Genomic DNA, 13,870 nt, shown 5'->3' on the forward strand with positions numbered 1-13,870 from the left:
ACTGACAACTGGCTGATGGAGAAGATTCACAAAAGGAATATAAGAATGGAAATATTGGTCCATATTTAAATATCAGGATATTGCTAAACCAAACTTGACATTTTTATTTTACGGTCTGACTGCCACAAGTTTTGATAAATGGATGTGTCCTCATCTGTCAGACAAGTGCTAGCAAATCCAAATACAGGGGTTTTGCATTTAGTTTCTTCTGGTGTGCAGACAAGCTTCCTCAGTTCTCTTGCCTCTGCTGAGACCTCTTTCCAGGCATCGTTGAAGCTCTGGCTCTAACATAAAACAGAAGAGGACAAAGGAAACTTCTTTCTAATATCTAGGAAGTGCTAATAATGCCCCTTCTGTGCCCTTCATTTGTATTTGGCAGTAGGCCCATTCTGCCAGTTCTGGCCTTATTTCCACTGTGGTCTTACATGAAGCTGCAGCCACCAGATCCAAGCAACAGTAGGAGCAATTCTGAACCTGGTGAATGCTCTGCTTCCACGGCCCTTCGTAGTCTTTGGATATCCACAACTTCCCAAGTTTCCCCCTTTTCCTGAAAACCCCTTTAAAGAAACTTCTAGGAGGGCCTAGACTCAACTATGATCTTATGAGACATTATGCTGAAGGTAAGTCTTTCCCTATTCTGTCACCACAAGGGATTCCATTAATCCAGGAGCCCAAAAGCCTGGATGGATCAGGCCTTTGCAGCCTCCCTGGTCTCACTAACAAATTACCTTTTGCCTTCTGTCACGGAGTCACAAGGTCTAGCCTATGCCCCTGCCAGTCTCCTGGGAGTGATCGCTTTAATGTGCCAGGCCCCAAGGACCCTCACAGTTCCATGGACAGACCTGTGGCCTCCAAGATTGGGCCTTTGGCATCAGCAATCCCTGTCTCTCTCCGTGACTACTTCCAGTGAATCCATGCCATGCCAGACTTGCTGGAAGCTTGTACTGTACCCCTTCAGGGCATACTGCTCTCAGTATTTACAGTGACACAGGCAGCCTTTTCAAAACAAGATAACAATTTGTTAGTCACATGACATACAGAATCTGAAAGTCCTTATGTCATCAGCGAGAGGCAGAAGCTTAGCCATACTCCATCCCAGTCAAACCAGTGCCATGATGAGCCAGTCAAGCTGAGATTGACTCCCGCTCAACTCCATCTCTTGTCCCTTTGTCCACCCAGGTGAGCTCCTGAGTCCCTCCAAAGAGTTGTCCTTCTCTGCATCACCTGACACCTTTTCCTCTTTGTTCTCAATCTCAACTGGCCAGGGTTTCCTGCTGATAGGTGTGAATTGTTCAGTCATTGAGGTGTCTGTCTTCATGAATCCTCTGTTGATTTGGATCACTTTAAGCTTGTTGTTTAATGGTGCGGACAGCTAGGTGAGACACCTATGTCTCATGTTCTGCCTTGAGCAGACTTAATCCTTTCCCCCCCCCACTGGGTAACCATGCAAGGTGTAGGAGGAAACTGAGGCACACACATGCATTGTAAAAATATTTTTAAAAATTCCCACTTTGTTACACCTTCCTTCCAAGAAAGCTTACTCAAAGCTCTATGTCCACAGCAAGCACACTACTTGGACCCTTTCCTACTTTTAGAGGTGGAGAGGAACATCATCCTATATCCTTTCCTTCCTCCTGTACGGTGTCTTCTGAAAAGGGTGAGCTAGAATTTGATTGACTTGCTCACTGTGTCCTTTCACTTTCTTGTTCCTCCAAAAACCCTTAGGGCCATTTTGGAACAGTGAAGTTAATTGATCTCCTATCTAACAAAAACCTTAATCTCTCTGGAGGAGCAGAAATCCAAATGAGGTGAAGCGCCTTATTTTCTTCTAGGGCTGAACCTCAATATTGATTCTTCCTGTCCACTGCTGTATAGCAAATATTGCATGAAGTGGATCATGTCCTCATCTGATTCAGTGTCCTCCCTACCCACTCCTGGGAGAATTCTGTGCCACTGTGTGTGCATAATTAATGAGCTGCGCATATTTTTAACTTTTTGCACAGAGAAAAACTTCTGCTGGAAAGTTGCTGCAGTTCCGCCTTTTGCTCACCCAGAGGGCGCTATGGCAGTAGAACAGAGCAGCAGCTCCTGGCCAGCTAGGGAAGAGAGAGCGCCTTCCTTCTTCACTGTGCCTTTTGGGCATTCTTTGTCATTAGTGGGGAAGGGAGTTGACACCTTTTCCTTGCCTCTTACTGATAACAGGAGGCAGACAGCATGGGGTTGCTGGGGAGTCATAGACGGGCTCATAAGGGCTAGTGTGGGAGGGCAGACTGGGGCAGGGGCTGAATGGAAGTGGAGGCGCAGGGCCACAGGGGGATGGGGGAGAGGGTGCATGGCCACATGGGGCCGGGCGTGGGGGATGGCTGAGTGGGGGCACAGACATACATGGGGGAGGGGGTATAGAGCCTCAGGGGTCTGAGGGACTGGGGGTGGAGGGACACATATGGACACAGGGTGCAGGGACACATAGGGATGGGCAGATGTGCCGGACTGAATGGGAGAGGCTAGGGGTCAGCCAGGGTCTGCATGAGTGAAGCTCCCTAACAATCCCTCCCTGCCCCCCCCCCAATGTTCCATACTTTCCCAACCATACATAACTCTCCAAGTTCACACCCAAGCTCCTTCCCAGCAATTACTTCCCTCTCCCTCAGCTCTTCTGTTACCTCTGATTCCCCAAAGTCTTTGCACTGCTTCTGAGGGGTGCAGGAAATATGGTTCAGTATTATAGTTTAAATGAATTATTACTCAGAATTCTTTATTAATATGCCTAGTAAGGAATCTATTTGTCAAAAAACATTTCCTGAATCTTTTTTGTCGTCTGTATTGTTACAGACATACTTGCTGACAGGTATTTTGAAATAAATGACCAAAAATAATTGAAACTGGTGTGATTATATTGTGTTGTTTTGACAAAATATGCAGAATTTTGCAGAATTTGGAAATGTGCTCAGAATTTTTAATTTTTTGGTGCAGAATTCCCCCAGGAGTATCTACCAAAGAACCTCCTTGGGCTCTTCAGCCTGGATCCTGACTTCCATGACCTCTGGCTATCACAAAATGGGACTCATTCTCTTCCCTTCTAACCACTGGGACTCTGCCTCCCAGAAGGAAGGTAGAAGAAGGGGGGAGGGGGTGTGCTATACAATAATTCAAACTGCTGGTGCACAGATCTATGCCTTCTACCCCTCTAGAACAGCCATACAGTGGCTCATTGAGATCTAACCAGACAAAGCGTTCGCTTCATGCTGTAATTTGTGGTAGACAGGAACCGCTCTATGCGCATCATTGGTGTTAATGCCTTCAAATATATGGCCAAGATTACACCCTCTTGAGGTCAGTGTCTTGGACACCTCCACCTTGGCCCAGAGAGCAATGTAGAGCCATCCTTGGGGAGGTGAGATCACCTACTAGCTTTTTCTCTTTGTCCTTACTTTTAAGCGCACCCAGCCGTTTACACTGTACCTTGAAGGAGTTATCAAAGGTCTGCTTCTCCCCTAAGGAGAAGCAGGCTTAACTTCCTCAGTGAGGAAATCATTCGTGAACTACAAACTCAAACAAACCTGAGTGTTCCTTCACAAGCAGGAATCCATCAGGTTGGCTTTTGAGGCCCTTGAGATCCGCTGTCTGTTATGTCCTGATCAGGTGAAACCCACACAACTGTATTGGCTTAGCTGAATCATCAAGCTCAAGCTGAGAGCATTCCTTCCAGACAAAATCCAATGTTCTCGTCCACCAGGTGGAGAGAAAACTAATTTCCCTCAGTGCCCTGCGCATGCAGACATCCGTCAGTCTGGATGAGCGGAAAGTATTTTCTTTCAAGAAAATGGTCCCGCCACTAGTTGGTCTTCAAAAAAGTAGTCACTTGTTCTCAGCCTCGCTCATTGGACCTCTTTCCCTTGAGCTACAACTTTCCCAGATACTGTAACCTATATACTTGGACCTCAAGGCCTGAATACGGCATGCATTCTCTGTCATTAGTGGGGAAGGGAGTTGACACCTTTTCCTCGCCTCTTACTGATAACAGGGTCTGCAGAAAGTGAAATAAGATTGATGCCTGCCGATTGGTGTTCCCTGTAATTTTTTTACATCCATGTGCGGAATGAATTTTATGTGCACCAATTTGGAGGTGATGTGTGGCGAGGGTGAGGCTGAGGGATTTGGAGTGTGGGAGGAGGCTCAGGGTGGGGTAGAGATTTGGGCTGCCGGGGGGTGAGGCTCTGGCTAGGGGTGTGGGTGCTGGGCTGGGGATGAGGAATTTGGGGTGTGGAGGTGGGGGGGGGTTCAGGACTAGGGCAGAGAAGGTGTGGGGGATGAGGGCTCTGGCTAGGGATGCAGGCTCTGGGGTGGGGCCAGGGATGAGGGGTTTGGGGTGAAGGCTGCCCCAGGGCTGCGGCGGGGAGAGGACTCCCCCCAGATCCCTCTCACCACAGCAGTCCAGGGCCGGGGGAGAGGCACCTCCTGCCCGCTGCGTGTCAGCTTGGCTGGGGGAGAAACACCTCTCCCCGATACACAGCCCTTAATAGCCTGCTGCGCAGCCATGCAGCGTAGAGGGAACTTCGTTGCTGATTCATGTAAGTGTAGAGCATCTGAGATGGGTCTAGTTCATAGGTCTTCAGCTGTTCCAAAGACTTATCCTTTATCCTGACCAAATTTGCCTCAGTCTCAGGCCCTTGCTTATGAAAGCTCCCTCAGTTCTAAGATATGGATTACCAACTGGGTCCTCTTTTGTTACTGAAAGAAGGGTACTATCTTTGTTTTCTATGGGGTGAAGTCTCTCTTAGTTTCCATGGGATCGTAGCCTGGAGATCCATTATTATCTCCATCTGGAGTTCTTCCATAATGATTTGAGAATGTGTTCTCTGCTAGTATCCAGATGCCTTGTCGATATGAGCAAAAAGGCTTGTTGCTGTCAACAAGTATTGGAAATAGCTGCACCTGTTTCCCAGTGCTTGAATACTGTTCAACTGCAAGTGTAGCCAGTGATAAACTGAGTTGAACGTTGTAAGCTGTAGTTCCTGAAACAGCGTCAAACACAATTGCTGTTTAATAGTAAGTGTAACCAACACTCAGGACTGATTTCAGATACACTCGTTGCTGACACCATTTGTCAGCCAAAGGAACTTTAGCTAGTGGAGACAAACGTCCTGCTCTATAGGAGAGTTCTGACTGGGGTTCCCTTCTCATAATCAGATTCCCTAAAGTAGTCTCTTACCGTAGGCCCCTGTAAGTCTCACTGTTTGCTGGAGCCAAGTCAAGTAAAAAGTATCCTCTGCTCAGATGCATTTGAACCTACTTTCATTATTCCACTGTTTCCTGTGCCTTCAACTTTGTTAGAGACTCTGTAGGAGCTCACAGTCCCATCTTGAAACCCCCATGCCTCATTTTCCATAAATAAATGGAGATATACCTATCTCATAGAACTGGAAGGGACCCCGAAAGGTCATTGAGTCCAGCCCCCTGCCTTCACTAGCAGGACCAAGTACTGATTTTGCCCCAAATCCCTAAGTGGCCCTCTCAAGGATTGAGCTCACAACCCTGGGTTTAGCAGGCCAATGCTCAAACCACTGAGTTATCCCTCCCCAAAAAGAAGTTCTCTAAGTGTGCCACAGCTATCTTCCCATTGTAATCTCAGTCTTCCACCTTAACTAGGATATCTTGCTCCCCAACCCTAAGGCCAGACTCCAGGTCCATTGGCATTCTGTGGACCCTTTGCCAAATACTCAAGGCCTACCTTTTCCAAACCATTCCTCAAATGCTGGTCCCTGTTCTAAAGGTCTTGCAAAGTCAGAAAACATCCAGGTCTTGCTCAGTCAGATTTTGTCCAATGCTAGTACTCATTTGCTGGCCTCCCCTGCTCAGAGAAGCTTTGAGCTTTCTATCCAAGCCACACCCCAGTCAGGGCATAAAAAAATCTTTGGTGGACAAGTTCTTCCAGGCCACCACCTGAGCCCAGTTACATTTTTGAGATGTTACCAAGTGTATTTACATATATTGGCTGACATAGCCTTCAGTTGGTGAGTTCTCAGGTTCTTCTATGACAACCCTAGGTCTTCTGCCTTTGTGAAGAGGTCTGCTCATCCCAACAGCTGTTTGGGAGAATGAAGGAAAGGAGACCAGTTTCTCCCCTCTTGCCTCTTTGTTGTAACACATTTTAACTTCTCCATAGTTACTTTTCTTCCTTGGTATGGAAGCTGCTAGTTATTTGTCCATACTGGTGATAAACCAATCACGGAAAAGCTAATTTTTTACTGGATTAATTGCTTACTATTGGGAGTAGTCATTACTGATTTTGGTGGGATTACTCACCATACTAAACTCTGTCTGATAATTGTGTATTGGATTATTATTTACTAGCCATATTATCATAGTGCCCAAAAGGTGTGGTCCTTGCCCCAGAGCTCTTATAATATAAAATAAAGGATCTGACTTTTTATTTCTAAATTACACAATTTCTAGTTGATTGGAGGTGAAATATAGTAGTTTTCAGATTATTATGCAAAAGTGTTGCCATTATTAATGTTGTATGAGGTTTTTAGTTTGAAAAAAATCTTTTCTTTTTCTAAGTAGGATAAACACACTGTTTTAATTTTCAGAAATCTTCTTGAAAGTAGATCTTACCAGGGTCTGAAAATGGACTTGCATGATAGCATTTGTAACAATTGTGTCCCTGTTAAATTAGGATGTTTCTGATTTCATTTCTTTTTAACTTTTACTTTGCTCTTAGGATGGACATGTGGAAGTAGCTCGTTTGCTTCTAGATAGTGGTGCTCAAGTCAATATGCCTGCGGATTCATTTGAATCTCCACTTACACTAGCTGCTTGTGGTGGGCATGTGGAACTAGCCGCACTACTGATAGAAAGGGGAGCAAATCTTGAAGAAGTTAATGATGAAGGTTATACTCCACTGATGGAAGCTGCACGTGAAGGGCATGAGGAGATGGTAGCACTGTTACTGGCACAGGGTAAGAAAACAACTTCATCTTATAAATTACTGTACTGTAAATTAAATCTTTTTAGTAGTTATTCAAATTACATATTCTTTGATAGTCTTTTTTTATTCTGAATAGTTAAGTACTGACCTCGCTAGTTTGTGTGTAATGGCTCAGTATTTAGCATGTGGTTGTGACTTGACAGTTGCTGTATAGGAAGAACATAGAACTATCCTACAGTGATCTCTTGCTAAGGGCTACCGGATAGGGGCAAAGCGGGAAGATGAGTGCCTATATGATTTACTTGTCTGGCCAGACAAATTAACAGATAATTTGTTCCCTAGGAGCAAATATAAATGCACAGACAGAAGAAACGCAAGAAACAGCTCTTACTCTGGCATGCTGTGGAGGATTTTCTGAAGTAGCTGATTTCCTTATTAAGGCAGGAGCTGATATAGAACTTGGTTGCTCTACACCTTTAATGGAAGCTGCTCAGGAGGGACACCTTGAATTGGTGAAATATTTATTGGCAGCAGGTATGTTGATATAAATGACACAGGTTGATTTATAGGAGATTTAGCTTAAAAAAATGCTAGCCTTAAAAAAAAAAAAAAAAAAAAAAAAAAAAAAGGTGTAAATCAGGAAATAACTCCACTTACTGGCAATTAAAGTTGCAGCAGGGCACACTCCATCTTACCAAAACCTTAAAAGAATGGAAACAACTTAAGAGAAAAGACATTCTGCGTTCCTTTCCATCTTTATATTGCCTAAATTGAACAGTATCAGTTATGCAGACCAACCATCCAGGAGGCTTTTGCTTCCATCCAATAGATGCCAAAAACTAAATATGTACTCAGTCGTCATTAAGCTTGCACTCTAACAAATAACATTAACAGTACTACTGCTTTGGTACACTACTGACTAGAGCTGAGTGGTTTTTTGGCAAATAATTTATTCTGTGAAAAATGCGGTTTTAGTCAACCTGTAACTATTTGTGAATTTGTGTTTGCTGAATAGCTTTTGATCAAACTGACAAAACATTTCAGTTTGATCAGACTAAAAAAAACCCAAACACCTGTTTTTATTTTGAGCATTTTGACAAAAACAAATGAGTAAATTTAAAAAAAAAAAAAAATCCTAGGGGGTGGAACAAGACCTCTTAAAACCTTTAGTCCAGTAGTTTGGGTACTCTCTTGGGATGTGGGAAACTGTGGTTCAATTCTTCCCTCTGCCAGATGTGGAGAAAAGATTTGAGCATGGGTCTCCCACGCTGCAGGAAAGTGTCGTAGTAACTGGGTTTGGGGATAATGTGCATAGGTTAATAGACTCTAGGTCAGGAGTGGGCAAACTTTTTGGCCTGAGGGCCACATCTGGGTATGGAAATTGTATGGTGGGCCATGAATGCTCACAAAATTGGGGGTTGGGGTGCAGGAGGGGGTGAGGGCTCCAACTGGGGGGTGCAGGCTCTGCAGTGGGGCCAGAAATAAGGAGTTCAGGGTGTGGGAGGGGGATCCGGCTGGGGGTGTGGGCTCTGGGGTGGGGCTGGAGATGAGGGGTGTGGGGTGCAAGAGGGTGGTCTAGGCTGGGACCGATGAGTTCGGAGGGTGGGAGGGGGATCAGGTTTTGGGGAGGGGGTTGGGGCACAAGAGGGGGTTGGAGTGCAGGCTCCAGGCGGCACTTACTTCAAGCAACTCCCGGAAGCAGCGGCATGTTCCCCCTCCGGCTCCTATGTGGAGGCTCTGCGCGCTGCCCCGTCCGCAGGTGCTGCACCTGCATCTCCCTTTTGTCGCAGTTCCCAGTCAAGCTGCGGGGGTGGCACTTGGGTTGGGGGCAGTGTTCAGAGCTCCCTGGCTGCCCCTACACGTAGGAGCCAGAGGGGGGACATGACACTGCTTCCGGGAACCGCGTGGAGCCATGGCATGCACGGAGCGGGTCAAGCCCCCAACCCCGCTCCCCGGCTGGAGCGGGGCAAACCCCTGACCCTGCTCCCCGGCGGGAGCTCAAGGGCTGGATTAAAATGTCTGAAGGGCCAGATGCAGCTCCTGGGCCATAGTTTGCTATCCCCTACTCTAGGTTGTTGAACAAGACTTCAGAAAAGAAACAAAGCCTGAATTCAGACATGGATTTACGAGCTGAAATCTTCAGCACTGTGGGGGGGGAAATGCTGCTGCCAATCAGCACTGCAGTGAGTGAGTTGAACAGTTTTGTTCAGCACTTTAACTGCTGTCAGATGTGCCACAACCTTCCTTTGCCACAAATTCCTGATTCTACTTCTGTCTCTCAGGTCTTTTTCCCTATTAGGCCCGGTGCTGTTGGCAGTAAGTAGAACATGGCTTCAGTTGCCATGGAAGGAAGATCTGTTGCTTTTATTTAGGTTGAATTGTTAGTGGATTCACTCAGATAAAATATTTGGGTGAGAGGACGTCTACAGTAACCAGTACAACTTATGTTGCTTTTATAGGAGCGAATGTCCATGCTACAACAGCAACAGGAGACACAGCTTTGACCTATGCCTGTGAAAACGGACATACTGATGTTGCAGACGTATTGCTTCAAGCTGGTGCTGATTTAGTAAGACTTTTCATGTGTATCTTGTGCATGAAAATATTTTAACTGCAAACTTAGCATTTACTTTTACCTTTCTTGCAGAAAAAAAGTTATGTGCTTAATATAAAGCAAGAAGAATGCTTTACAAGTGTTAAGATATGTATACATTGGTGGTACTAGTCAAAAGGAGGATTGAAAGCCTGCAACATCTGTCCTAGTTACTTTAAGAGGAATATTAATGCATCCATTAGTTAAATACTTAACTAATTCTTGGATTTTGTAAGAGTTCACTCTCTTGCCCTTGGCAAAATGCACCATGGGGCTCATTACTCTGCAAGGTATAATTTTTGTCTAGTCTTTTAGTTCTACCAGTCTTATTCTTCATTCATGTCCCAGAATCCTGAGTTTCCAGTACTGGATTAGAAATTTTTGGGACTACTTCTCTCTGCGTTTTAAACTTCATGGGCATTAACTGCTGCTGCCCATTTATATTGTTTTTTTTTTCTTCTTATTGATCTTTGGACACTGTCTATCATTTTGGTATTCTTTCTACAGAACAGCCTTCCAAATTTAGACTAAATGTGCAACAAATGCCTTCCCAAAGGGCAGAGTATAATGGAATTTTATACCACATCCCTGCTTCCACATCCTAGTAAATGTCTGTTGGCCTTTTAGGCCACTTCCATGGTTTTCCCATGTTACTCCTGGGTTGTGTTTTGTTGTGTTCTGCATAGTATGTCCATTAAATAGTAAGTTAGGTTGCTGTTTTGGGGTTATTGATGATTGCTGCTGCCAGTCATCTGGAGGCTTAAAATTCCTGTTTCAGTGTACCTGCCAGCTTCAGGGATCTAACAATTAATTTTTTTAAGTTGTGTTCAAAACTTAATTATGGTTTGCTTTTAATAGTCCTTCTGAGGAGCGCTAAAGCATTCTTGTGGATCTTCCACCCTTGAACCTTTTTCAGTCTCCAACCTTCTAGGCTGGGGCTGTCTTTGGAGTCCATCAGCACTGCTTATTACTTTCCTTGCATTTCTTCAATAGGTTTAAGGTGTTAGCTTTCTCCCTCTCCCACTGCCTATAGCTCTTTCACTAATTTACAAGTAGCTCAGGGGATTGGAAGCCTGAACTTCACTCAGTTTCTGAACTTTATTTATAGTAACCTGTTGAAACTTTGAAATTGAATTTCTTAATTTCTCTCACTACAACACAGCCACACTGATTGTGGGAGCTACTTACATTGACTTATTTGTAGAAAAACAATATTGAAAGGTATGTAAAGAGTATCATTACAATAACTTGAGTCTACCAGTCTTCAGTGTCCTTATTAAGCTGCTTAAACAACCACTTAGTTGCTTATTGAAGCCCACGCTTGAAACAGCAGTTTTAAAATTACATTTGTTTAAAAAAGGTAAACTTAAAGTCATTGCTGTGATACTGCACTAGTGAATTACAAAAGCACTGTTCTTTTAGAAAGAAAATTTAGTTTCAGACCACCTCAGTTTTCATAGGCAGGCCAGGATTTTTCTTTTTTTTTAGGGACCAGCACTGAAGAAATGGAGGTTCCTTACCCACAACTTGAGGTTCTTTGAGATGTGTGGTTCTTATTTGTATTCTTCTACCCACTCTCCTTCCCCTCTGGTTTGGATCCTATTTGATTCATGGTAAGAAAACTGGAGAGGTATTGGTCCATACCACCCTTTATGCCCTCTTTTTGGAGCACAAGGAGGGCAACAGCGCATGCATGGACCACTGTATGCTACTTGCTACAAATTTCTGGTCTCAGGCACGTGGCCTGCATTCTAGAGCCCTGTGCGGATACAAAATTTCTATCCACATCCAATCAGCAAATATGGTCAGAATATGGGGAGAGCATGTGCTCTTATAGTAGGGATAAAGGAGAGAAGACCGAACTGGGGGTGGGGAATCAAATCCGTATCTCAGATGTCTGTATTCTAATGCAAGAAGTATGGGGAATAAGCAGGAAGAACTCAAAATGCTAGTAAGTAAACACAACTATGACATAGTTGGCATCACAGACTTAGAGGAATAATACACATGACTGGAATACTGGTATAGAAGGGTACAGCTTGCTCAGGATGGACAGGCAGGGGAAGGAAGGGAGGAGGTGTTGCCTTATATATAAAAAATGTATAGACTTGGACTGAGTTTGAGATGGAAATAGGAGACCGCCTTGTGGAAAGTCTCTGGGTAAGGTTAAAAGGAGTAAAAACAAGGGTGGTGTCATGGTAGGGGGTCTACTGCAGACCACCTAACCAGGAAGAAGAGGTGGATGAGGCTTTCTTTAAACAGCTAACAAAATCATCCAAAGCACAGGACTTGGTGGTGATGGTAGACTTCAACTACTCAGACATCTGTTGGGGAAAATAACACAGCAGGGCACAGATTATCCAACAAGTTCTTGGAAAGTATTGGAGACAATTTTTTATTTCTGAAGATGGAGAAACCTATTAGGGGAGAGGCTGTTCTAGATTTGATTTTGACAAATAGGGAGGAACTGGTTGAGAATTTGAAAGTGGAAGGCAGCTTGGGTGAAAGTGATCATGAGAGTTCATGATTTTAAGGAGTGGTAGGAGGGAGAACAGCAAAATAGACAGTGGATTTCAAGAAGACAGACTTTAGCAAACTCAGGGAGTTGGTAGGTAAGATCCCATGGGAAGCAAGTCTAAGGGGAAAAACAATTGAAGACAGTACGCAGTTTTTCAGAGAGACATCATTAAGGGCACAAGAGCAAATTATCCCATTACTTAGGAAAGATGGGAAGTCTGGCAAGATACTGCCCTAGCTTACCCAGGAGATCTTCAGTGATCTAAAAATCAAGAGCGAGTCCTACAAAAAGTGGAAACTAGGTCAAATTACAAAGGATGAATATAAACAAATAAATTTGTAGGGACAAAATTAGAACGGCCAAGGCACAAAACGAGATCTAACTAGCTAGAGACAAAGGGTAACAAGAAAACATTCTACAAATACATTAGAAGCAAAAGACCAAAGACTGGGTAGGCTTGTTACTCAATGCGGGGTGAGGGGGCAGGGACAATAATAGAAAATATGGAAATGGCAGAGGTGCTTAATGACTTTTGTTTGTTTTCACCAAGAAGATTGGTGGTGATTGGACGTCTAACATAGTAAATGCCAGGGAAAATGAGGTAGGATCAGAGGCTAAAATAGAGGAAGAACAAGTTAAAAATTACTTAAACAAGTTAGAAGTCTCCAAGTCACCAGGGCCCGATGAAATGCATGCTAGAATACTCGAGCTGACTGAGGAGATAGCTGAGCCATTAGTGATTATATTTGAAAAATCATGGAAGATGGGAGAGATTCCAGAAGGCTGGAAAAGGGCAAATATAATGCCCATCTATAAAAAGGGAAACAAGGACAACCTGGGAAATTACAGACCAGTCAGCTTAACTTCAGTACCAGGAAAGATAATGGAGCAAATAATTAAGTAATCAGTTTGCAAACATCGAGAAGATAATGTGATAAATAACAGCGTGGATTTGTTAAGAAATCGTGTCAGACCACCCTGATAGCTTTCTTTGACAGGATAACAAGCCTTGTGGATATGAGGATAGTGTTAGATGTGGTATATCTTGACTTTAGTAAAGCTTTTGATACTGTCTCACAAGTCTCCTAAACAAACTAGGGAAATGCAACATAAGAAGTGATCTCTCTCCTGCCATCCCTCTCCACCCTCTGACAAACAGAGACTAGGGACACCATTCCTTATCCAACCTGGCTAATAGCCATTAATGGACTTAACCTCCATGAATTTATCTAGTTCTCTTTTAAACCCTGTTATAGTCCTAGCCTTCACAACCTCCTCAGGCAAGGAGTTCCAGAGGTTGACTGTGCGCTGTATGAAGAAGAACTTCCTTTTATTTGTTTTAAACCTGCTGCCCATTAATTTCATTTGGTGGCCCTTAGTTCTTATATTATGGGAACAAATAAATAACTTTTCCTTATTCACTTTCTCTACACCACTCATGATTTTATAAACCTCTCTCATATCCCCCCCTTAGTGTCCTCTTTTTCAAGCTGAAAAGTCCTAGCCTCTTTAATCTCTCCTCATATGGGACCTGTTCCAAACCCCTAATCATTTTAGTTTCCCTTCTCTGATCCTTTTCTAATGCCAGTATATCTTTTTAGAGATGAGGAGGCCACATTTGTATGCAGTATTCAAGATGTGGGCGTACCATGTATATATATATAAGGGCAATAAGATAGTCTCCGTCTTATTCTCTTTCCCTTTTTGAATGATTCCTAACATCCTGTTTGCTTTTTTGACTGCCGCTGCACACTGCGTGGACATCTTCAGAGAACTATCCACGATGACTCCAAGGTCTCTTTCCTGATTAGTTGTAGTTAAATTAGTC

The 13,870-nt window shown here is 43.9% G+C and overlaps 1 protein-coding gene across 14 annotated transcripts in view; it reads left to right on the forward strand.

The window, feature by feature from the left end:
* The window catches only part of ANKHD1 (ankyrin repeat and KH domain containing 1), a 199,674-nt gene that overhangs the window by 104,861 nt on the left and 80,943 nt on the right, over nucleotides 1-13,870 (forward strand). For 13 of the 14 annotated variants that reach the window (XM_054038708.1, XM_054038713.1, XM_054038711.1 and 10 more), the window contains exons 8-10: nucleotides 6,725-6,962; nucleotides 7,274-7,465; nucleotides 9,391-9,500. In XM_054038708.1, coding sequence (XP_053894683.1) covers nucleotides 6,725-6,962; nucleotides 7,274-7,465; nucleotides 9,391-9,500 — 540 coding nt within the window. The remainder of the gene's footprint in view (nucleotides 1-6,724; nucleotides 6,963-7,273; nucleotides 7,466-9,390; nucleotides 9,501-13,870) is intronic. The other variant, XM_054038722.1, reaches the window with a different exon arrangement.

The sequence above is a fragment of the Malaclemys terrapin genome, chromosome 8, assembly GCF_027887155.1.
Source record: "Malaclemys terrapin pileata isolate rMalTer1 chromosome 8, rMalTer1.hap1, whole genome shotgun sequence".
NCBI classification, from domain to species: domain Eukaryota; kingdom Metazoa; phylum Chordata; order Testudines; family Emydidae; genus Malaclemys; species Malaclemys terrapin.